Source organism: Eleginops maclovinus, chromosome 19, assembly GCF_036324505.1.
Source record: "Eleginops maclovinus isolate JMC-PN-2008 ecotype Puerto Natales chromosome 19, JC_Emac_rtc_rv5, whole genome shotgun sequence".
NCBI classification, from domain to species: Eukaryota; Metazoa; Chordata; class Actinopteri; order Perciformes; family Eleginopidae; genus Eleginops; species Eleginops maclovinus.
Genome location: NC_086367.1, coordinates 78,795 through 102,093, shown reverse-complemented (window position 1 = coordinate 102,093; position 23,299 = coordinate 78,795). Strand labels below are relative to the sequence as shown.

Genomic DNA, 23,299 nt, shown 5'->3' with positions numbered 1-23,299 from the left:
GGTAGCAGCCGATGCCACTACAGATGCCAATACTTTACTGCAGATGCCAGTGCTTTACGGCAGAAGCCACTACTTCACCTTACGTATATTTCTCCCAGCAAAGTGTTCAGAAGTCGAAAATGCACTCTGAATGTTGCATACTGTAATAATGGTTTGGATGTATATATTAAACAGTAAGGTACTTAAAACACATGATGATAGTTAGTAACATTTTATTATGAAATATGAAAACATATATATATATATATATATATACTTTAATCTATTATTATAGATATTAGCCTACACTTCGACAGAGAAAGCGCCCTCTACTTGACTTAGACATTTTCCACGATAAAGAAGTGTTAAAACAGCAGCATTTGCCACGGAAAGTGAATGGCAACTACCTTAAACGTTAATTTGCCTCGGCATCCAGTGGTAATTCCCCTTCAGCAGCCATCGGCAAGTACTGGCATCTGTGGTAGCTAGTGGCATCTGCAGCTGCCGCCGGAAGTACTTGCCACTGCTTGCAAATGCCACAAATTGAGCCAGGCCCTACTGCGCTGCTGGCCGACACGTCCTCTTACTGTGTAACATTTCAAGATGGATTTCATGATTATTTTCCGGGATTCAGTTTGCGTCGGTCAGTTCGCCTAGAACAATCCTTCAGAATTGTTCTTTCGTTCAGTCGCGTTTCCGGTACAACGTCATTCAGCAGGGAATCATGGAATGCACAGTTCTCCGCTCCTCGTTTGCAAACGATCGTGGAAACAGTCAACACAACACTGTAGTTCAAGGCAAATACATAGCTGCAACTTCATGATTATGTGTACTTTTAGACAACAAAACAGTGGCTAATGTGTACATTCACCTTCACATTTATTGAAGGTAAATACTAAGAGTAGACTACGACTTGATCCGCGAATTTATTGTCTTACTTTTTTTGTTCTCTCTCAGCAAGGGCTACTAAATAAAGAAATAACGACTCAATATGCCGACAAACATCTTTAAAAGCTTGGCAGAAAGATTATATTGATGAAAAGGTTTCAAGTCCCTTTTTAGCCTACTAGGCTAGCACTACTGACTGACTGAAGGAGAACGACTAGAGAGCATTCCTGTCTCTCATTGGATAAAATTCAACGAGGGCGTCCTAGATTCTCTGTCCCCGTTTCATTCAAACACACAAACACCCCCCTCACTCCTCGGTCTGGTCCTCCAGCACAAATAAGCGCCATGGGACTCTCTTTAAGATGGTATAAAAGACATCAAAAAGTGCATTTTGCATAATATGTCACCTTTAAGCATAGTAGAAGATCTATAGGCCTACCTAAACTATATTTGACATGAAAAAAAGTGCATTTTTTCACAATAAAGAAATTCAGTTGAAAAAGGGCCATTTTTAACTATTAAACGCACACAAATGTGCACAAAGTTTTTTGGGAAGATACTGTATGATCTTCATTTTGATTTCAATAGGAACTGCCTTGTTGCATCAGGCAATTTCTTTCTCTTCCTGTTATTCGGGATCCAGAAGTTAAATTATTTTCGGGGATTAGCCACAATTGTACAGGCTCACACTGATATTAAAGATTCCAAATTCCTCCACCTTAGATTTTTGTTTATTTCCGAATTTTTTGTTTTGGAATGTTTGGCTATATCTAGAAATTCCAAGTAGTGAGCTAATAGGCATAGTGGAGTTGTTAACCAAGTCCTTTCGTTTCCATGAAATGGTTCAAACCAATCTATTTATTTATTTTACTTTACAGTGGCATATCTCCCATGTCCATCATTACAGCAAGAAGTGGAGCAGAGCGAAAGGCCCCCTAAATATTTTCAGGGCTTTAGCTTTTACCATATTCAGTTTGTTGTTCACTGTAGGAGCTACCATAAAAGCCATACAACCTTAATAAATAATTGATCTACTCATTGCTCTATACAAGATAATCATTTACAACCTGCTATACCTAAAAGATTTTTTTTTTTCACACTTTAATGAAACCTGCTTTCCATATCAACTTAAGATCTTTTCAAGAAAGTTTTTGACTTTTTCAATCATCTTATAATATTTCTGTAGATTCATACTGAACAATTTATTTTATTATCTAAACATATATTTTGTGTTATATTTTGATATTTCGAAGCCCCAGTCATTGGCCCGCCGTGTGGCTCCAAGGGGCATCCAGGTCTAATGATTAAATATGATAATATTTAGACAGTATGACAAACACAAACATCTGTATTTTGTATTGTTTAATTGAACCCCACCATTAAACAGTACCTACATGCAGGGCATCAGTGGGTCATAATTGTATACATCTTCCAAGAAATCTCAAATAGTAACAACTCACACAAAATGGATAGGTAAATTGGCATACATTTTTCCAACAGACATCAATTCTCTCTGCCATAATGAAACAACTCCTCAGGCTGACTCACTGGATTGCATTGGCCAATCACTAAAAGACTTCCAAAGGAAAGGTAAAGGAATTTCAAAGTCAATTTCTTTGTTGCTCACTCTGATGTACGGTGCTGTTTTCTGGGATGTGCTTCTCATAAGATCTATGCTTTCATTAAACCCTCTATAGAGATGGGACTGCAAAATACTGATAAACTCCTTGGCATCCTTATCTACACGCTCCATACTAACAGCATTATAAGCCTTTTGAATCTGCATTTTGGCTTGTTCCTTATACTGAGCCACATATCTATTTGCCTCCTCGGTATGTTGATTTGAGGAATGTAGAACCTCTGCATAGATGGCATCAACGTGAGAAGCAATATTGACATTTTCATTTTTTAGGTATTTGATAAAACTCTCTGCTTTTTCAGCAATCATCTGAAGCAGGTCACTAGCTGTTTTTTGAACCATATCAAAACCCCTGTGCACAGAATGTCTTAGCTGAACATTCACAGATCTAGTAAAAGACATACATTTATCCATGGTCTCTTTTCCATTGACAGCAACATCAGTTCAAGGTAAGGTAAAGTGTATTTCCCTGATTAATCTAGTAATCTTCTCAATTTGGTAAAAAAACCTTAGCAGTGCCATGTCAGTGAATCTGGATACAGACGAACGAGCTCGCCTAAGCAAATCCAGGCTTGAGAGTTCTTCTTGAGATCTGGGTAATGTAAACTTTATGTCACTTAAGGACTGTGTGACTTTATCTAACAAAAGATGAATATTGTCTTCACCATGTTTCAACACTTGTCTAGCCTCATGAGACAACCTGTATATAACATCCTGCACACTCAGCGAATTCAAGCTTTCAGAAGCCTTCTTGTAAATGCTTTCTAATTGATCAGCCAAGTGTTTGAATGAATTATGCAATGTGTTAAAAGATAGGGGCATCTCATGATAGGCTCTCTCTATGACGTTAGAAATTGTGTTTTTCAGCTTCATTCTTCCCCGGTTTAGATCAAAGCCAAAGTGATAAGTGTGGTACTTGTTAAAGAACTTGAAGACAGTGTCTGTCATAGCAGGGATCCTGTCCTTGGTGCCCTCAATCACATTGTGGAAGAAGTCGAAATTCCATGACATCTGTAAGATCATCTTCTTAGAGTTTTTCAGCATAGCTTTGGCAGAGATAACATCGGTATCCCTTTCAGGAGAAGACTAAAGTTGAGGAAGGAAATTGTGAATAATAATTGTTAAAATGTCATTTTGCGCTATAATGCAATCTTCCATTTGTAGTTTTACTTGTATTTTGCTGTTTACAATTTGCAAATAAAGTACCTTTAGATGTCTTACCATGCAGCGACTAAAAAGCTTTCCATACAACTGTGACGGAGACCTCCGCTGAAACTGCCATCCAAGGAAACCAGATGATGGACAAGACATAGAAGCAGTTATGCCATCTTTGCGGGAAGCGAAGCGGAAGCTCGTATCAAAAAATGTTCGGCTTGACACATCAACATTTAAAGTATGACGAGACTCCCTTTAAAACAAAGAAACAGTGGTTGGTGAAGGTCATTTTCTATTTCATGAGCAAGAACTTTGTTGAAATTTAAATTTGCAGAAAATCTTCCTTGGGTAAAAATACCTTACATTGAATCAGCCAGAGGGGTTTTGCGCTTCACCCTGACAAACAGAAATCAGAATCAGCAATACTTACATTTTCCCAGAGGGAATTGGGTTTTATGACAATGTTCCATAATAAAAATAAAATTAGAAGATAAATTAAATTAAAATATCTATATAAAAAAGGAATAAGAATGTGCAATAAAAAGATCAAATGAAGTAAGATATAAAAACATATCAAATGTAGTAAATGTCCAATAAATTATCAAATAAGAAAAACAAATATATATGCATTGTCTGCACAATTATTAGGCAAATTGTATTTTTGACTGCTGTCCCGTCGGGGGCCATGCCGACTCCTGTTCCGTCGGGGGCCTTTCTGATTCGTGCTCCTCTCCATTGAATCTGTCTGCTCGACGCCCCCTTCTCTGCCTCTGCCTCGCCCCCGGGACGTCTGCCTAACGAGTGAGTCCATCTTTAACCAGAAAGTGTCCAACTAGCTCATTTTTAATAATACCAGCCTACACCAGAACCCCACCTCCACCTTGCTGTCATCTGAGTGGAAGCGGGACCATCCATCTGGTCACTAAGAGTCACCCTCATCTCATCAGTCAATAAAACCTTTGACAGCTCTGTCTTCAGATATTTCTTGGCCCGGTCTTGATGTTTCCCCTTATGTGTCTTGTTCAGTGGTGGTCCGGTTTCAGCCTCCCTTACCTTGGCCATGTCTCTGAGCTCTGATCACCTTATACTTTTGGGCCCTCCAGGTAGGTTGCAGTTATGGAATATAACAGCATTGTTGGGTAATGTGTTCTGGCAGCTTCTCATTTGATTCTTCTCAAATCTTTGGCAACTGTGTCTTTTTTTTCAACATGTATCTTGCAACCCTGGATCACAGCCCAATATCTTATCAATTTCAAGAGTGCTGCATCCCTCTGAAAGACTTTAAAATGTTGGAGTTTGTAAAATTCATAAAAATCTATCTTTTGGCCCATTTTTGGAAGCTAACTAGTAATTACGCACACCTTGATATCGGGTGTTGATCCCCTTAGGCCAGTGGTTCCCAACCGGCACACTTGGGTGCCGTGAGCACTGTCCAGGTGTGCCCTAGAATCTTTTTTTTCCAAATTTTTTTTTTCAGTTGATAAACTTCCGTTCATACAAACTGTATTTTATTACATGTACAGTGGAGTTGATAAACTAATAATAGCTGTGAAAATAGTGAACTACATCAAGTCCTGTCCACTAAAATAGCGGTGGCGGGATCCGTTTAATCCTCTCTCATTAATATCAGCCACTAGTTTAAACAGCAGAGCTCAGGATGAACTCGCAAAACTATCTATCGAAAAGTAGGTGTGCCTTTTGGGTTGAGAAATATTTTCAGGGGTGCCTTGGTAAAAAAAAAAAAAGGTTGGGAACCACTGCCTTAGGCCACATCCTCCATCATTACAAATTCGTATCACCTGATTTGCTTAAATCCAATAGTTATTCAAGTTTATATAGCTTGGAGTTGGAAAATATGTATAAAAATGATATGTTCAAAATACTCACTTACCTAATAATTGTGCAAACAGTGTATATATTATATCCACTTGAAAAAGATAAGTACATGCATATTGACACTCAGAGGGAGGAGTTAAACAGTCTGATGGCTAAAGGCAGGAATGACTTCCTGTGGCTTTCACACACTTTATTTATATCACAGGTAATGTACCATGCTCAACTAAAATCAGTTAGAACTGAAAAAATGTCTCATCACCAGATTAGATGAGGACACATTAAATTACACTTTTATTTATTACTCAGATTTATTAGTCTTATTTGTCTAGATCCCACATGTAATTGCCACCCATTGGTTTTACAGGGATACATGCTAATGAAGGACCCAGCCATGAATGTTATTGCTGGAGAACCTATTGTAGGAAATACAATGGAGGAAATAAATCACAGGATAATCCAGCAACGTCAGAGATGATTTTGACCAAATCTTTAAAGAAACCTGGGTTCCTTGTTGTATTTTAATCTAAATTCCAGACAAAGTGCAGAATTCAAAAATATTTGTTGAAGTTTTCACTGCTAATATTGCATAATGTTAAATGCACTACAGGAATGCAATACTGCTTATTCTGTTTTATAAATTATAATTGACTAAGCTACCAATGCATTAGTTGTGCAAACCTGTGTTGCGAAATGAAAAAATATATTATTTTATAATACCTCAATCTTTAATCAGACAATTAAAAAGCAAAAATAGTGTATGCACTTACCTCAGGTTTTGTGACAAAACATGTTGCCAGTCAAAGTTCACATCATTGTGAATCAAGTTGCACTTTCCATTTAGATCGAATACTCCATTATCTAATCCAAGATTTGCACTGGCTGGGGGGACATAAACAAAATGTAATATTGTATTTGATATATATTGTTTTGTATTGCAACTTATTGGCTCTATAAATCACCACAACATATTACGTAAAGCACAGTGTGTGCCTGTCTTACCAGAGAGGTCATATTCCAAGAAGATCATAGTAGAAGTACATGTGGAATTCAGCAAAGTGATAAGGTTAGAGTTATTTTTCTCCAGCTTGGCAGTGGTTGACACATTATATAGAGGAGAGGAAACCTTCAAGGTGGCACTGAGGGCTCCAAAAGCTGGTATAAACATACTTGATGGAAGATGAAAGGCAGTTTCAGGGACTTCAATTTTTTGCTCAGGTATAATGATGGTTGGAAGTTCGAAGTTTAAGATCTGGTTTGTGATTTTATTAACGCTGATACTGTGCTCTCCAATGTTTAAGGATGATGGTAGTGTGAAAGATGACACTGTGATTTCATATTGTGGAATCTTAAATGAAAGGAAAGATATTTTCCCCTGTAGATACTCTGTTTCAATGCTGTAACTGGGCACTGACATTATTGGCAAAAGAGGCAACATGATTTGAAAGGCTGTAGTGGTGATAACCTTAGGCAAGTTTAGGTTCTTAGGATCAATTGTAAAGGGTCCCACATGCAAGTTGGTGTATGGTACATCAAATGCTGGAACTGATATGGGAGGGGGAAGAGTGAGATGATCAGGGATATCTGGCTTTTCAAATTGCATGTCTATCTTCCTTATTGAGAGTGGAATTTCTTTTATCCAAAAAGGCACTGCAATGCTAATTTCTGGGATGTTAAAAGTCATGTTGTTTTCAAATAGTTTAAATGGTATTGTATACTCCTGGCCATAAATACTCTTTGTGTACACAATGTTGGAAGAGATGTTAAAAAATTGTAAGTCGTCCAAATTTGTGACCTGGTCATACTTGAGAACATCCCAGATTGTCTTCTGATATACAGGAAGCCTAACTGACTTTAAGAAAGCTTGGTGGCCTTCCACTGATCCGGTCAAGTCAATTCTTACTTCGGATTCATCATTGGACATGAGTAAATCACAAGCATGGGTGAGAGATGACAGCTGCTCCTTACCACTCCAAGTGAAAGACTGTTTGTCCAAGCTGATAGCAAGGTTGATGATCTGAATGAGTCCTGTATTACCCAAGCTACTTGGCTGACTTGCATCAAGGTTTAATGTAGTCTTTAAGGTTGTCAGAGGAACAACATCTAGTTCTCCTATAACAATGTACTTTCCATTCGTGTTGAAAGATGCAATATCAACATTGTTACTGCTGTTGTGATAAACTGTCGCAAACATTCGCGGTAATGAGACCTCAAGGGCCAAGGTATTATTTACATCAAACTGGAAGACTTTATAGTATGTGCTTCGTTTTAGTTTCTCCTGTTTGTCAATGTTTGAGTTTAATACAGTCCTCACTGTTGATCGCAGGCTATTGGCATTAAGGTAAATATTGGCCACATTTTCTAGCTCTCCATCAAAGTTACAACTGTCCATTAGTGATATGTCTGACTTCCCTTCCGTAGAGGTCTCTAATGACACATTGGAAGACAGTACTTCCAGTACCCAGTTCATATCAAGATTTCCTTTTCCTACAAACTTAATCAGAGGGAAGTCAAACACATATATTATTTTCTTCTTAGAAGCTAGTGTTGCATTTGTCTTGGTATTTCCGATGAGTTCCTGACCGAACTGTAGATTTAAGAAGGGTAGATTAATGTTTGCAGTGTTTACTAGAGAAGTTTCCATGCTCCTTTCGGTGAGACTTACAGCACATTTGTGGTTTGCTTCTACATTTTTATGTTCTAGGCACACAGTGGTGACCAGTTTTATTCCTTTTGTCTTTGCCAAACTGGTGGTGCCATCAATTTTTCCATTTAAAATGTCAAACACTGATGTTGAGGAAGTGCTGAACCATGCAGTTATGTCTGAATTGTTGAAAATGCCAGAATTAGAATTTAAGGTGATTATAGTGGATTTGAAAGAGAAGTCACAAGTTATGTTACCCATGGCTGGGATCAACATGTTGTTTTGAATGGCTGGTAGTGTGAGAGTGGGCAGTTGTATTTCACTTAAAGTTTCTGGAACATGGATAAGAAGTAAACCCAAAGATGGTAGAACAAGGGTATAGGATGGCACAGTAAAACCGAGTGCTGGAACTTTGAAGCTTGGTGTACTGACATCCTTGGGGACAAAGTAACTAAATGCCGGCATCTCAGCACTAATAGCTGAAACCTCAATATTCAATATTGGTATTTTGTATCCAGGGACAGTGAAGATTTTAGGAGGCAGACTAGAGGTGTCTATTTTGTGTTTGATATAATGTGACTTTGCTCGGTTGTATGAATCTTTTAGAATTGCAACTACTTTATCTCTACATTGTTCAAATTGAGCCTGGATGAAGTTGCCATTGACAATAATTGAATTGTAAATTGGTTCAAGGTGTAATTCAAAGATGTGTGTATCTGGGTTTTTGTAGTATTTGATTTTCAGGTTCATATCAAATGACTGTTGAGGATTGGTGAGCAAGGCTGCAAATCCAGCATTTTCCCACAGAGAGAGCTCTCTGATCTCAGGAATATTAATATTGAGATAAGGTAGAGTTATCGCTGGGATGGTTAGAGGAACCGTCAAAAAGTCCAAATTAGCCTCTCCGTTAGCATATGAGTGAAAGAAGATTTCCAGTTCATTGTTTTGTGCAGTAAAGTTGTGATTGTATTTGTACTGGTTAAATCTTGCAAAAGTAAACCAACAAGCATGCTGCTTCTCAGAATTTAATATGACACCATAATCCTGCTGGAGATCCACCTTACCAGTAAGTTTCAATGGGAATAACATCTTGGAGTTTACTTTATTCTTAAAATCAAGCACAATTTCAAATGGATGGACCATGAATTCAAGAGAGCTGGCCATTAATCCAGTCAGGCTTCCAGTAAATTCTGCAGCATGAGAGGTTATCACTGCAATTTTTAAGTCCAAAATATTAGCCTCTGCTTTAAAAATCATAACACTGTTCTTAACAGATGGTACTTCAGTTTCCCATCTTGCTACAACAGTGACATGGCTTAAGATCATGGATTCAGCGGTCAGCGTTTGCTTCAATTTCATGGTCTTACAGTCTGTTTCTCCTACAAAATTAAATTTGGCAGTGCTAAAATTGATGTTGAATTCTGCATTACTTTTGTATGTACCTTCATCAAAATAGTTTTGAATGGACCACTGTCCATTACCAGTAGTTCCACCAGTCACAGTTATTCTACCTGAATCCAGACTGGCTGCTGTATTCTGTTTCACCGACACCTGATTTGAAGTTTCAATTGATGGAATGTCCAAGATGTGGTCGTAGTTTGTGTCTATTACTGCAAAGATGCCGTTCTTTAATGTAAGTTCCATATTGTTGATCAGGTTTGAAGTGTACATTTGGGTTGTAGCCTTGGCAGTGGTCTTAGCAGAAGCTTCCGCGGAAGAGCCAGTGAGTGTCATGGATAGTTCATGATCTATTGAGAAGGCCACATGTGTAAGTTTCATGGTTTCTGTGAAAAGTAACTTCTTCATTCTAGGAGCTTCCAATTGTGCAGTGGCTTCATATGTGTATTCCAGGGGCTCAATGGGTGATTTGGCAAAAGAAGTAAGAGTGGCTGTGAACTGTGGGTGTTTTGATGTGGATGTTGAGTTCTCAATCTTCCCTGCAGTGTGAAGAGTGTACTGTGGGGAGTTTACTGTAAATTCTCCTTGAAGTTTGCCAAAGACTGGGATACAAATGCCACTTTGAAACTCAGGCAATGTGAACTCTGGAATTTGGAGCATTGTGATTTTAAAATCACTCACATTTAACTTAGGGATGATGAAGGCTGAAAATGTTATTTCTGAAATACTTATTTCCGATAAGGTGAGATCTGGTAATTCAGGCAGGTAGAGAACTTTGAGCTCACCAAAGATTTCCCCAGGGTCAGGAAGTTGAATCTCAAATGCCCTGATGTCGTCTATGAGATCTATTATGTTTGCTTTGATCTCATCAAAGTCAATGGTGAAGGCAGGAATTGTGTAGGTGTTGAGAATGGTGAACTCAGGTACTGAAATTTGAGCTGGGATGCTGATCTCTTGCAGTTTGTTCAGGTTGATTGTAAATGCTGGAATGATGAGGTCAGTGAGAGGTATAGTAAAAGTGGAAACTTTAATCTCAACTGATTTCAGTTCAACAAGAACTCCAACTACAGTTTGCTTCATATGGGTGATGAACTCCTTATCATTGGCTAGTTTTCTGATCTCATCCATCAGTTGGTTAAACTGTGCGGAAATGTAGGCAACAACATTATTGTAGGATTCACTTGCTCTTTGAAGGTAAATGTACATTTCGTGTCTGATATCCATGTCAAGGATTCTTTGTCGCATATCTTCGAGAATATCTTGCACTTTCATCTTGATGTCATTGTAAAATGTTTTTTCAATCACAGTTTTCAATTTCTTCAAGGCATCAGCAAGTTTTGTTTTTTTTAGGTTGTCCAAATATGTGAAGGTAGAACTTTGGAACTCTCTGAAAAATGCCCTTATTGCCTCAATTTTTTGCACAATCTCGTATCTTTTAATCTGCTTGTTGATATCATTTGTTAGCTCAGCAATCCTCTTGTTGGACTTGTCAACAATTTCACTGTAGTCAAATTCCTTTAGTGACTTAAGCATTGATGACATATGTTTATGAAGCTCATCAATGCTTTTCCTAAACTCAATTTCTTTGAGCTGTATGGTCACACTGAGCAGTAGTTGCATAATTTTATCATAAACAAATTCAAAATTGACAGATTTGAAAGTTTCTACAATCAACCGCACAGTCTCATCAATTTTAAATGCATTGATCAGAATCACTACCTGATCCAATAATTCTTTAAATTTCTCATCAAGTCTGTATTTTAAAAGTAGATCCCTTATGTAAAAATACAGCGTATTGATTTTGTTGGCTATTTCATATTCATCAATCCAGTTGACAATAACATCATTCATAGATTCCATGATGTTTGCTATCTCCGAAGAGGGGATTCTATATGACAGCTGCTTAAAATAATTTGCCATATCTATTGATAGGAGGTAATCCTTTACTTCTTGAAAAAACATTTTAAAATCAAAGATTTTAATGGCCTGTTTCATTTCAGAAAGTTTGTCTTTGATTTTTTCCAAGACTTCAAATGTTGAATCAAATTGTCGAAGCCACACAGAACTGCTTTCTGTGAGCTTCTGAAAATCAATCTGTCTGATGATGTCTTCAATGGTATCAAGTGCTTTGACAAGTGAATGCCTAATTTCATACTCTTCATCAATGGACCAAAGCTTATTTCCAATGAGTGAAAGGACATTTGCTATCATGTTGGCAAGGTGTCTAGCCTTGACATTCTCTGTAATTGTAAGGATGAGATCTCTTACTTTAGTGGCAAAATTCATTACTGTATTTTCAGTGATCTCTCTCAAATTGTTCACAGCAACCTCCAAGTCATTTATAGTTACAGCAAACTCATAGACCAGATAATCAAATTTAGCTTTTGCTTTATTTACTTTGTTCTCCAAGTCCATTTCTTGCATGAAGTTTGTCACTTGCATAGGTAGCCTGTCTATCTTGGCTCTGACGTCAGTGAAGTGCTGAATAACATCTAAATTGTTGATGAACTGTTGAAGTGATACTAAGGCTTGTACAAGTGTGTTCTTGTACTGCTCCAAAGCAACAGGAAAGCTTTCAACGAATGGGATGTCAATGACGTGACAGTCACCGTTCTTGTCATATTTGAGGAAACCAGCCATACTGAATTCTTGAATTTCTGATTTCTTGTCTATTTTGCCTAAATTCTTGAAAATGTCTGTTAACATTACTCCTGAAAACCGTAATCCAATATTCTCAGGATTATTAAAAGTGCTGATGTCATGGTTATAAGCATGGTTACTTAGTTTAGATATTACTTTCCATGTCAGAGATTGGTCACTTGGTGTCAGGAGGCCATCAAACCTGTTTTCTAAATTAGTGGAAGACTCTCCACTTGGAAGCATATGTGTGGTTGACACCCGGGTGTCATGTGAGTGTATAAAAGCTAGGGGCTCAGTTTTAATCAACAACTTGCTGTTCAGCTGTCCGGCGTGCTTTCCATATAGATTAATTTCTCCATCACTGTTTACGTTCGCATCAAAAGTAAGCCTGAAAGGCTCTGCCATGGTACGAATAGTACTGTCAAAACGTAGAGGTTCTGAATGTATTTGTGCCTCGCAGTTTGACTTGGAGGAAAGTCCAGCAATCTCAATTTCACAGTTGTGATTTAGCTGGGCTTCCATTAAGTTCCCCGACATGTTGTATTTCATTTTACCAGCCATATTGTCAATGCTTAGCTCATAGGTATGTTTAATGTTATGTTTTTCTCCATAAGCTCCCTTCATACTTCCACTCAGATCCATCTTAATTGGCTCAAGCTTCATGTGGCCTTCATTGTTCAAACTGATATCATAAAGCCTGATGTCATTTGACAAATCAAATGACATAACAAATGGCTTCATATTTATCCTGGTGTCTTGCTTGTAGTGAATATCTTCACAGATTAGGTTTTTAGTCTTGGATTGGAGGGCTAGGGTCCACAAAGTTAGGGTAAGTGTGTGGCTATTTTCTGTATTTATCTGCTTGTATGTCCCCATGGTATTGCTATTAAAGGCCAGAGCCCTTCGGTTCAAGATAATGTCTATGTTGTTTCTTGTGGTTGCATCATATGCATGGCCCTTGAAGACACCATTCAAAAAAACTTCAGCAGCAGTGATTTTAACTTCAATGTTCAGCTCTCCCCTGCTATCCAGAGCCATTGTTTTGACACTGGAGAAAAGGGATGCTCCATTGTTGTCAATGGCACCACTGAATATATTCTCCACTGTGACAGGGCTACACTGAATGATGTTAGTTCCACTTGTGGTCAGACCATTTCTGCCAACCAAAACAGAAGCTTTGTGTAATCCACGACCTGTGTCCAATGTGAAAGAACCTTCAGAGTTGACCTCGAGACCATTAGAATCCAGGGATCCTGTTATAAGTGAGAATGCTCTATTTGAGTCACCATCTGCCTGTGACTCAATTCTGAGGATGGCCATTTGACTGGAAACGCCAAGCTCAATTCTGTTATTGACCGATTTACCCATGGCTGAGGCAACTGCATCGCACTTTAGGGTCAGTTGAGCATCTTTATACTTGAGATCGGCTACATGGTTGAGGACATCCTTTTGGATATTGGTTTTGGACACAATGTTCAACTCAGAGTTTGCGTAAACTCCTTGGATCATGTTGTGAACTTCCATGAATGGCAAGTTGAATTGCAGGTTGGACTCTCCTCTTCCTTTTCCATCAAGTGGACGCATGTTATAGTTGTGGGTGTAGGAGGTATTGGTGTAGAATGAACCTATTTTGAGCAATCCATCAACTGTACCATCTCCTGAGATTTCATCTGAATCAATAGTTGAAGTTGACTTAGCAGAGTAGTATAGAGATGCTTGCAGGCCAATTGGACTAGAGGCTTCAATCTTGTAGTTGGCTCTTGCATCTAATATCTTGGTTACCCTTAATGTCTCTATGACACTGAAGCTTGTGTCAATGAGGCTATGGCTGAAGGAACTATTCAGAAGATACTTCAAATTATCATCGGCTTTTCCTGAGATCATCCCAGTTCCTTGAAACAAACAGACAGAAAGGATTTTATTCGGTGTGACTTTGTTTTATTTTGTTTAAACTATAAAGTAATTGACCCACTGCATTTAAGAACATGTTCCTCTGTGTCCTTCTATGTATTTAATGCATATACAAGGGACATTTGAAGACAGAAAATATTTTGCCCTTAACCTGGCCTCTCTTCTCATGGCTCTTCGCTGTCCCTAATAATCCTTATACAAGTATATCTTGGCCACACACCAGAGGAAAGGCTTGTATCTGAACACCTTGGTGTGCTGTTGGTAAGGATATTTAGAGACTCTATAACTGTACTATGCTATTTTTTATAACTTGTTTTTTTAATACATTTCATTTGTCTATATCATTATGTTGTATTGTATTTTTCCCTAGTAAGACTGAGAAACAACAAATACAAATAAAGGGTTTTACCCTATTACTTACCTTCAAGATTGTAGGAAAGTAGGTTGAAAGGTGATTGGGCCATAGCCTTGTACTGTGCAATGTAGTAGGGGACATCCACAGTGTTGTTGCCCCCAGAGATGGAACCTTCCCAGCTGTAGAAGTTGCTGTTGATCTTGGTGGATGCTTCAGCCAGACCAAGAAGGGGGAAAGCCAAATCCAAAGAATGAGGTACAATGAATGATGGTAGATTGATGGTTTTAGCAGGAATATTAAGGCCTATTGTTGGTAAGTCTATAAGGGGAATAGACACAGTTGTTGGTATGTTCAGCTCTTCTGATGTTTTGCCCCCATGTGGAAGAGGAACTGAGAGGGCCATCTTATCCTTGTTGAACTGGTATCTGATCAAGCTGGCACTGTTAGAAAATGTATAATCAATATTATTCCAATGTTGAAAATTTAGTAATAAAGGGACCATGCGCAGGGAACAACATGACAAATTGTTTAGCTGAATTGGTTAGTTATGGTTGATGGTTAGTAAAACCTGAAAGCAAGAAGTATTTTTAAACTCCCCAAAAACTTACGACTGCATAAACAGTTTTTCAGGCAAAGCTGGCAGGGTCAGATCTGAGATGCTTCTCTTACTTCGGAAGTTTGCAAGATAGGGGATGCGCGCTGTCAGTTTGTCCAACCATATATCACTTGCCTTCAGGGTGACATCACATTTCACTTTAACAAAACTTTACATTTTAAAGCTGTATGGATTTTTAGCATGTTAATTTCTTCCTGTCAATTTGCTCTTATCGACATAAGTGACTGCACTAGTATCAGGCAACCAGCTTAAGCATTACAGCCAGTTGGTGATACTGTACATAACATATATTGAATGATTTGTTCAAACAGATTTGTTTGTTTAGTTTATGCACAACACTATGGCATATGGCCCACTAAAACAAATAATCAATTAATTATCGTCTGAAGACTCGCTTGTCACAAAAATATTTCCATATTCCTTGAAGACAGTAGTTTATACAGTGTCAAATGTCCAAGTTATACCTCAATTCCTTTGGTGACTATGTGACGCAGTTTCATATCAGTCTTTGCCACTTTCTGGTCCAGGATATGATCAATGAGCTGTTGCAGCTGCCTGTGATCATCAACTATACTTGGGATCAATTTCTGAATCTCTATATTCATGTCAGATTTCAGTTCGACCTCAAACTTGTCATTATCTGTAAAGAGAAAATCCTCCCACAAATTAAGGAATGAAAGAATGTGTTAACTCTCCTTTCCTTGCTGAAGGGAGTGATGTCCGACTCTTACCATATTTGAGGGAAGCTTTTTGTTGGTAGGATGTCTCAGGGAGGTTGATGGCTGTCACTATGTCCATTAGCACATCCTTATCCCGCTTTAGGGTTGCAGTGACAGAGGCTTGAGTTTCTAGACTGGGAATGACCATTTGGAGTTGCAGCATGGCATCAGTCATCATATGAAGTCTAAACCAAGGACATATACGTATATTGGATTATTTTCATTTTCATAATAATCCACCTGCTAAAACAAAAAAACTCTCAAGACACCATGTTTGCAGAACGATGTACCTTGTATGTCCTACAAAAGTCAGCTGTGGGATGTTCCTGTTGGTGACATCAATAGTAATACCTCTCATGTTCTTTCCTCTGGCATCACTCTCAATAACAGCCAGCTTGATGCCTGCTTCCACATCGTAGTCGGGAATTACAATCTCAGTGGTGAGAGTATTCTTGTTGCGGTTATATTTGAGAGACGCAGTAGCCTCGAGTGAATCGAATCCTAGAATAAGCAACATTTTAACTTTATTTTTGTTTTTGTCATAGAAACAATATCTAACCCTGTTCCTGTTGCACAACTACAATGATAACATATATCGCAGTTTAAAGACAATACAACATTTTCCAAGAGCTTGCAGCCAAAGTGTACTTTCCCAAAAGTTTTTAAAAGTTTTTTACAGACCCCAAGGCCACTGCTAGAGTTGGAAATGATGGAAGAATACAACTGTAAAATCTTCCTACTTCCCTGAGGTCATGTGGTAACTAGGGCTGTCAATCGCAACTTATTTGCATAATCTATTGTAAATGACCTTAAAGTGATATTTTACATGTTTTTGGACAAGTATGATTGTTTTTTTCTAAATTTTCATTATAAATGAATGTATTTGTTTGTTATAAATAATGGCGGGTCTCTGTGAATTAGCACTATGCTTGGCCAGCAAGTGATATTTGAAACTCGGCGTACTCCAGTGGAAACTTAATTCAATTGGACAGTACGTACATATTACCTCGGTCTTGTCGAAAAAACCACCTGGCATGTTTTATAGCTGAACTTGCCATTCAAAAGTGACTTTTCCTCCTCGATGTGTTCCTGGTTTTCTGCTGTCATCTACAATGTTACCATGGTTTCCTAATTTATTTATTTTCAAACTATGAAGGGTCATAGAATGCGTGCATCTAAACCTTTTTGGTGCCATTAAAAGGAAGTTGCGTTAATACCGCGTTAACTTTGACAGCCCTATTGGTAACAATTTGTATCCTGTGAGTTATCTAAACAATATAAGACTAACTAGCATTCAAGATGTAAGGACCATACAAAAAGGAGGTGTTTGGGGTTTGTGAGAAATGTTCAGGTTAACCCCAGGTTTTTTTATTTATGGTCCTAGGACGATAGTTCACCTTTCCACATGGTAGATTGCCTTCTTGACTTAAGCTGCAGACTCAACCAAATACAGAGCAAAAATAATACATAGAAACAAAATGTTTTAGGCTCTAGGTCAGGGGTGTCCAAACTACGGCCCGAGGGCCGAATGCGGCCCGCAGGACGTTTTGAATCGGCCTTCTGCAAATTCAAAAAGTATAATGCAATATGGCCCACAAATTAAACTTTTGCTTGTCTTATATTGTACTTCTCAAATATATGTGTTCAAATATATTAATGAGCCGAATTTTCAAATAAATGTAGTCATTTAAAATGTGAAACATTTTCTAACAAATCTTAGTTGATAAAAAAAACTCCCATAATTTATTTCTATAACAAGCTTGAAATTGAACCTTCATATTTACTCTTATTATAAGCAATCTGAAGCTTCTGTTTTAAGGAATGAGCTGCCAATAAAATAAATGAAACCCTAAAGCCAGATGGGATGTAGGCTGTTTTTTTCTGAATGCGTTTTCAAGTTATGATAATGCGCGAGCATTATTCACCTACATTTGATTTGTTTCGCTAACTTACAACTTAATTTTTGAGACAATATTCACCTCTATAAGTGGCCCAGCTCTCCGTATATTTTTCTGTATATGGCCCTCGGTGAAAAGAGTTTGGACACCCCTGCTCTAAGTCATTATCAAGTCTAAGAGCAAGACAGTTTAAGGTGCAGGACGAACAGCTGACAATTCATTGCTGAATGTTCCAAAGCTTAAATACAAGTGGGGCAGTGACAACATCACTGCATATCTACGGAACTAGTAGATCTGACTATAACAACATTTAGTGTGTATTTGCACCTGGGTGAAAATAGCTACACCACAGCTATTAGGCTATTTACACCACCCAAATGGTGTTCTCTTTTCACATCTGGTCAAGTGAACCAGTTTGGCTTCCCTCTATGCTGCTGCGGAACACTGAGCCCTCGATTCACAGAATGGTGGGGTTGCTCAAATCAGAGCAGGCAGTTTTGGGAGCCGTGGTAACATGGAGGGCCTTCAACAGGGGAGTGTCTAAATGGGTAAACCCAGGAAAAACTCCTAGTTGGAAAACAGCACAATGGCTAAGCTGCAACCTTTTTGTGCTGATGGCAAGCACTTATTTCATAAGCTGTCTGCGTGAATGGGGCCTAATATTATATTTAAAAATATTTACTTTTAATGTAATGTATTACTTGTTTTGTTGCATGAGAAGGTTGTGGACATAGTGTAGGTTTGTTTCTACAAGTACATTTTTAGGGGCCGGAAGTTAGGGGGGCAGGCTGAGGGGGCAAGACTCTACAGTGGGGGAGCAGCTGCCCCCCCCTTGCCCCCCTGTAGATCTGCCCTGATGCCTAGACAATAATCACCTGCAGCGCAGATAGCCAGGTTGTCTCAACTTAAACTTTTTATTATGACCCATGTTGTTCTTCCATTCTTAGGACCAGTTTTATAACACGGCGGACAGTTTTGAACTTTACGCTAGAGTGGCGTGGATGCCTGACAAAACAAGCATAATGCTTGTTTTGTATTAATTTGTATTTCACCTCATGTAGCTCAGCTTCTGGGTCGATCTTTGGTCAGTTCGTTCTGCATAATGCTTGTTTTGTGGTCTAGCTCAAGAAATGCATGTATAAGGTTTGAGTAGTGTATTATTAAGATTCTAATGATTGATACTGATATTAAAGGGGGTGAGGGCTGTGCCCGGGGACTGGGCTGATTATTCTCACATCCCTCATCATTTAATAGGAGGCTGGCCATTTTGGTTAGTAAAAATTTTGCCTTAAGGTCCCTCAACTGTCTTAAAGATAGTCATGGCCCCTATGTGATTGTCAAAGTAGTACTCTCTGGCAAGGCTATTACATTTGTGAATATCTATTGCCCTCCTGGCCATGACCCTGATTTTCTCTCCAAGGCCTGTGGGAGGTGATTTCAAATGCCATCTCAATCCCTCTCTTGATACATTTCCACCAGGCATCACTCCCCCTTTAAAGCAACCTAGAGTGCTCAATTCTATATGTCATGACATTGGGTATTCAGGTGTATGGAGTGAGATTCATCCCACTGACTCAGAGTTGACTTTTTTCTGCCCCTCATAAAAGCTACACTAAAATAGATTACTTTTCCCTTCAACTTTTTAAAAATGTTTTTGTTTCAGTCATGTACAATAGCTAGCACCATTTTAACTGACCTTACACCCCTGAGGAAAGGACCTTGTCAAAGCACTGGAAACTTCAGTCATCTCTTCTCAAGGATGATACTTTCATTTCCTATTTTATCTCAGTATTCCAACTGTTTTACTCAATTAACTCATTATCTACCGACAATCCCTCTATCCTGTGGGAAACATGTAAAGTTTACTCTTGGGGCTTGATTATGTCAAATGTATTCACATTAAATCAAACAACCCAAATATCCAAAAAAGATACAACTGTTTTTTCTACAAATGTAGCCAAGCTGTTGGGCAAAACACACACACACACACACGGCTGCGACTGAATCTGGATATCATTCACCACAGTAGCAACACCGAAATAGTCCACAACTAATAAAGAAACATAGCAATTTATTACATTCAGAAATGCTGCTCATAATTTTGGACTGTATTTTTTTTCCAATTTATTTAAAAAGTGTTCAATAGTAAATTCACGGTTAAATCTGCTCCTCCTTCAGCCATTTTGCAAAACAAAACAGCAGAGGAAATAAGATGTATAGTGTTAAAGCATGTCAGATCCAAATGCCACAAAAGAAAGATTAAATAATAGAACTTGAAATAGGATTAAAGCTACGTGCTAGCGAGACAGTTATACTTAAGTAAGCAATCATGCCCTTGGATCGAGAGAAGACTTTTCATCCGGAAATACCACAGGACTATTTTGAATAAAATCAAAAATATAAAATAGCTGCATTGGAAGCAGAGCAAAAGCAGGAGTTTCATTGTTAAATAAATACAAGTTTCAGACTCTGGCCCACCTCTGGTATAAAACACAATGTCTTGCGTGAAAGTAACACATATTGCATGACCGTCAGAACGGAATAAACTCAACAACCCTAATTTCTATCTTTTCGAAACACTACTGTCCCTGAATGTGAATATACATTTTGAGGTGTAAAACAGTGCAATAGAAACACAATATTTCCTATAGCAGTACCTTCTGCCTTTAGTGTTAGCTTCAGAGAGTCTACCTTATGACGACCCTTTTTACCCTCTCTGAGCGTTTCATCAATGATGGTGGCAGTGTACTCCGAGACTTCCCCTGTCGGCTGGATTTCAACTGCAAACCTGAAAAGATAACACGTTTATTTAGTCTCGGATCTTTGGTTAAGTCTTAACTATCTGGAAAGTTTTAATAATAAAGAACGGAATTAGGGTTAATAAAATATCCATCAAATACAGTAACTATTCAAAAATTTGCAGCACAAATAGAACCTAAACAAATAAAGAATCAAATCAAATCAAAAATAGGAATGGGTATTAAATGAGATTTCTTACCTGCTTTCTCCATTCAGAGGGTAATAAGGCGCCTGGTCAATTGAAGTAGCATTGGAGTAACGCACTACAGTGCAGATTTTTAGACCACTTAAAAGGGTCTGGCAGTCAGTTGTGTCAATCCTGTCCTCCATCAACGATGGCACTTTTTCTGTTTGACCACAGGACACTGACAGCATTTCATTGCTGCATCCCATAAAGATAGAGAGGTGAAGAAAGAGGTCAACATGACAATAGAAAACACTGAAAGTGTTTTGTGTTATTTGGCAAAGGTGCCACCAACCTAATGCTGAACAACTGTTTGTTTGACTTAGGAGCAGGTATGGAAAATCTCATCTGGTTCCTGCTCAGGGTGACCTTAGCATTTAGGGAACTCTCAGAGTACAAATTGCTGTGCATCTCAAGGCTTGCCTGTAGATAGTCTGGAACGTGCACACCCATCTGGGTAATAAATTCTAGCCCAACTGAAGGCATGAAGGACAAGTCAGTCTGGAAGGAGAAGTATACAACAGAAAAGCTTTTAACAGAAATTCAAAGGGGACATACAAATTATACCATTCATTTTTCAAATAAATTTACCATTTTATTAGCAGGTGAGTGAGTAAAACCTCCCTTTGCCCCAGTTGCAATCACACCAGCCAGGGAGAACTTCAAAGGGAAACCAGATGCAGTAGATAAAGAGAAGGCATTCTCCATGAAGATGTAGTGCGCAAAGATTTCATTTTCAGTGCTAGATGTCAACGCAGAAAAGACCTGTTTGAAAAAAGTGTATGTATGAATTAACATTTATGTCAACTTACTTAGCCAATGCCAATGTTTTGCTCTGTATCCTTTTTTTGTATTTGTTCTCATTTTATGCGAGATAAAAACATGCGTTTGATTCTCTTTGTCCGTCATTATCACCCTCGTTTTTTTTTAAGAATAATAAATGCATTTTCATTAGCATTTACATTTACAACAATTTAATTACATTGTAAAGTCCAGTGGCGTAGCCAGCCCTATTTTAGGGGGGCTTCAGCAATAATAAAAAAGGGCATTAACATTTCATGCTCCTTTTTGAAGAATAACGTTTTCAAAAAGAAAATATTTCATTTAATTGTCATTGGTTATGGTATTTTTAATAATTGATTGATTGATATATTTTTCATATTAGTGTTGTGAGTTGTGCCCCCTCCCCTTACCAAGACCACAAAGTTCCTATTAGATCTAGCATCTTAATTTTGCTCTCAAAGTACACCAGATGCATGCAATTCACTTTAAAATGTAAAAAAAATCTTAAAAGCCCACTCAAACTTAAAAACCTAGCTACGTCCGTGGTATAGTCCAACATATATGTTTTGCTTTATAAAGGAATTAAGGATTAAGATGAACAGAGACTGCAAACTCGCTTTTAATGTTGACACCCAGAGTGCCCCAGCAGTGACCGCTAAGGAGTGGCGGATCTAGAACAATTTACATTTTAAAAGGGGTGGCATGAGCTCTTGGTCGGGTGGCATTGGAGAAGGGGCGATATTCGGATGTATATAGACAAAGGTTTTGAGACACCTACACATCTTTTTTACACAGCTTTTATGACATCTCATTCCAAATTCTTAAGCATTAATATGAAGTTGCCCCCCCCCCCCTTTTGTATATTAAAGGACCCCCATCACCCCAGCAACAATCTGTTCTGTCTGCTGCCCTTTGGCAGACGGTACCGCAGCATCCGGACCAAGACCACCAGACTCAGAGACAGTTTTATACCACAGGCTATCAGACTGCTGAACTCCTGAGCTCTGTGAATGTCTACTCACATCTGTTTATAGTACACATATCTATATATTATACATATCTGCCATATACATCTGTTATATGTATACATATAACAGATGTACATGGCAGATATGTATATGGACAGATGCGTATATTATAATATACACATCTGTCCATACCTCCTCATTCAACAGTGTAAAGTATATAAATTCCTGTACAGTGTATTTAAATACATTCAATGTATTCCAGATATGTATATATTTTACATCTTTACATTTCTATTGTTGTTATTGTAAGTTATTTTTGCACTATTTTATTTATCTTATTAGCACCATGTATGTTGCGTTGTTGGAGGAGCATGGGACATAAGATTTTCATTGTCAACATATACGTTGTATATGCTGTGCATATGACCAATAAAACCTTTGAACCTTTGAACCTTTGCAGCTATAACAGCTTCCTCTGTTCTGGGAAGGCTTTCTAGAAGATGTTGGAGTGTGTCTGTGGGAACTTTTGCCAATTCATCCAGAAGAGCATTTGTGAGGTCAGACCCTGATGTTGGACGAGGGGGCCTGGCTCTCCGTTCTAGTTCATTCCAAAGGTGTTCACTGGGGTTGAGATCAGGGCTCTGTGCGGGCCAGTCCAGTTCTTCCACACCAAACTCATCAAGCCATGCCTTTGTGGACCATGCTCAAGTCCAGAGGTTCAGGTTCAGGTCCGGACTTATAAGTCCGGACCTGAACCCATGGCTTGTGTGAGTAACTAAAGTGAACTTATTGTGAGCTAATTATCAATTGAAAATAAACCTATAATCAACTCAAATTCAAACTCGTCCGGTTTATTGTGTTCCCTGCTACTGTCCTTCCAACTTGTGTCT

The 23,299-nt window shown here is 38.3% G+C and overlaps 1 protein-coding gene across 2 annotated transcripts in view; it reads right to left on the bottom strand.

The window, feature by feature from the left end:
* Positions 1 to 2,579: 2,579 nt before the first annotated feature.
* Positions 2,580 to 23,299, bottom strand: part of apoba (apolipoprotein Ba) — a 44,013-nt gene continuing 23,293 nt past the window's right edge. The window contains exons 16-29 of one of the 2 annotated variants that reach the window (XM_063908918.1): positions 21,250 to 21,423; positions 20,954 to 21,159; positions 20,674 to 20,856; positions 20,333 to 20,463; positions 16,068 to 16,278; positions 15,790 to 15,962; positions 15,523 to 15,698; positions 15,051 to 15,172; positions 14,509 to 14,882; positions 6,497 to 14,068; positions 6,265 to 6,376; positions 4,025 to 4,057; positions 3,728 to 3,914; positions 2,580 to 3,592 (exon numbers count right to left, since the gene is read on the bottom strand). In XM_063908918.1, coding sequence (XP_063764988.1) covers positions 2,951 to 3,592; positions 3,728 to 3,914; positions 4,025 to 4,057; positions 6,265 to 6,376; positions 6,497 to 14,068; positions 14,509 to 14,882; positions 15,051 to 15,172; positions 15,523 to 15,698; positions 15,790 to 15,962; positions 16,068 to 16,278; positions 20,333 to 20,463; positions 20,674 to 20,856; positions 20,954 to 21,159; positions 21,250 to 21,423 — 10,296 coding nt within the window. In that variant the 3' untranslated portion in view covers positions 2,580 to 2,950. Of the gene's footprint in view, positions 3,593 to 3,727; positions 3,915 to 4,024; positions 4,058 to 6,264; positions 6,377 to 6,496; positions 14,069 to 14,508; positions 14,883 to 15,050; positions 15,173 to 15,522; positions 15,699 to 15,789; positions 15,963 to 16,067; positions 16,279 to 19,882; positions 20,464 to 20,673; positions 20,857 to 20,953; positions 21,160 to 21,249; positions 21,424 to 23,299 lie in introns of those variants that run through there. The other variant, XM_063908919.1, reaches the window with a different exon arrangement.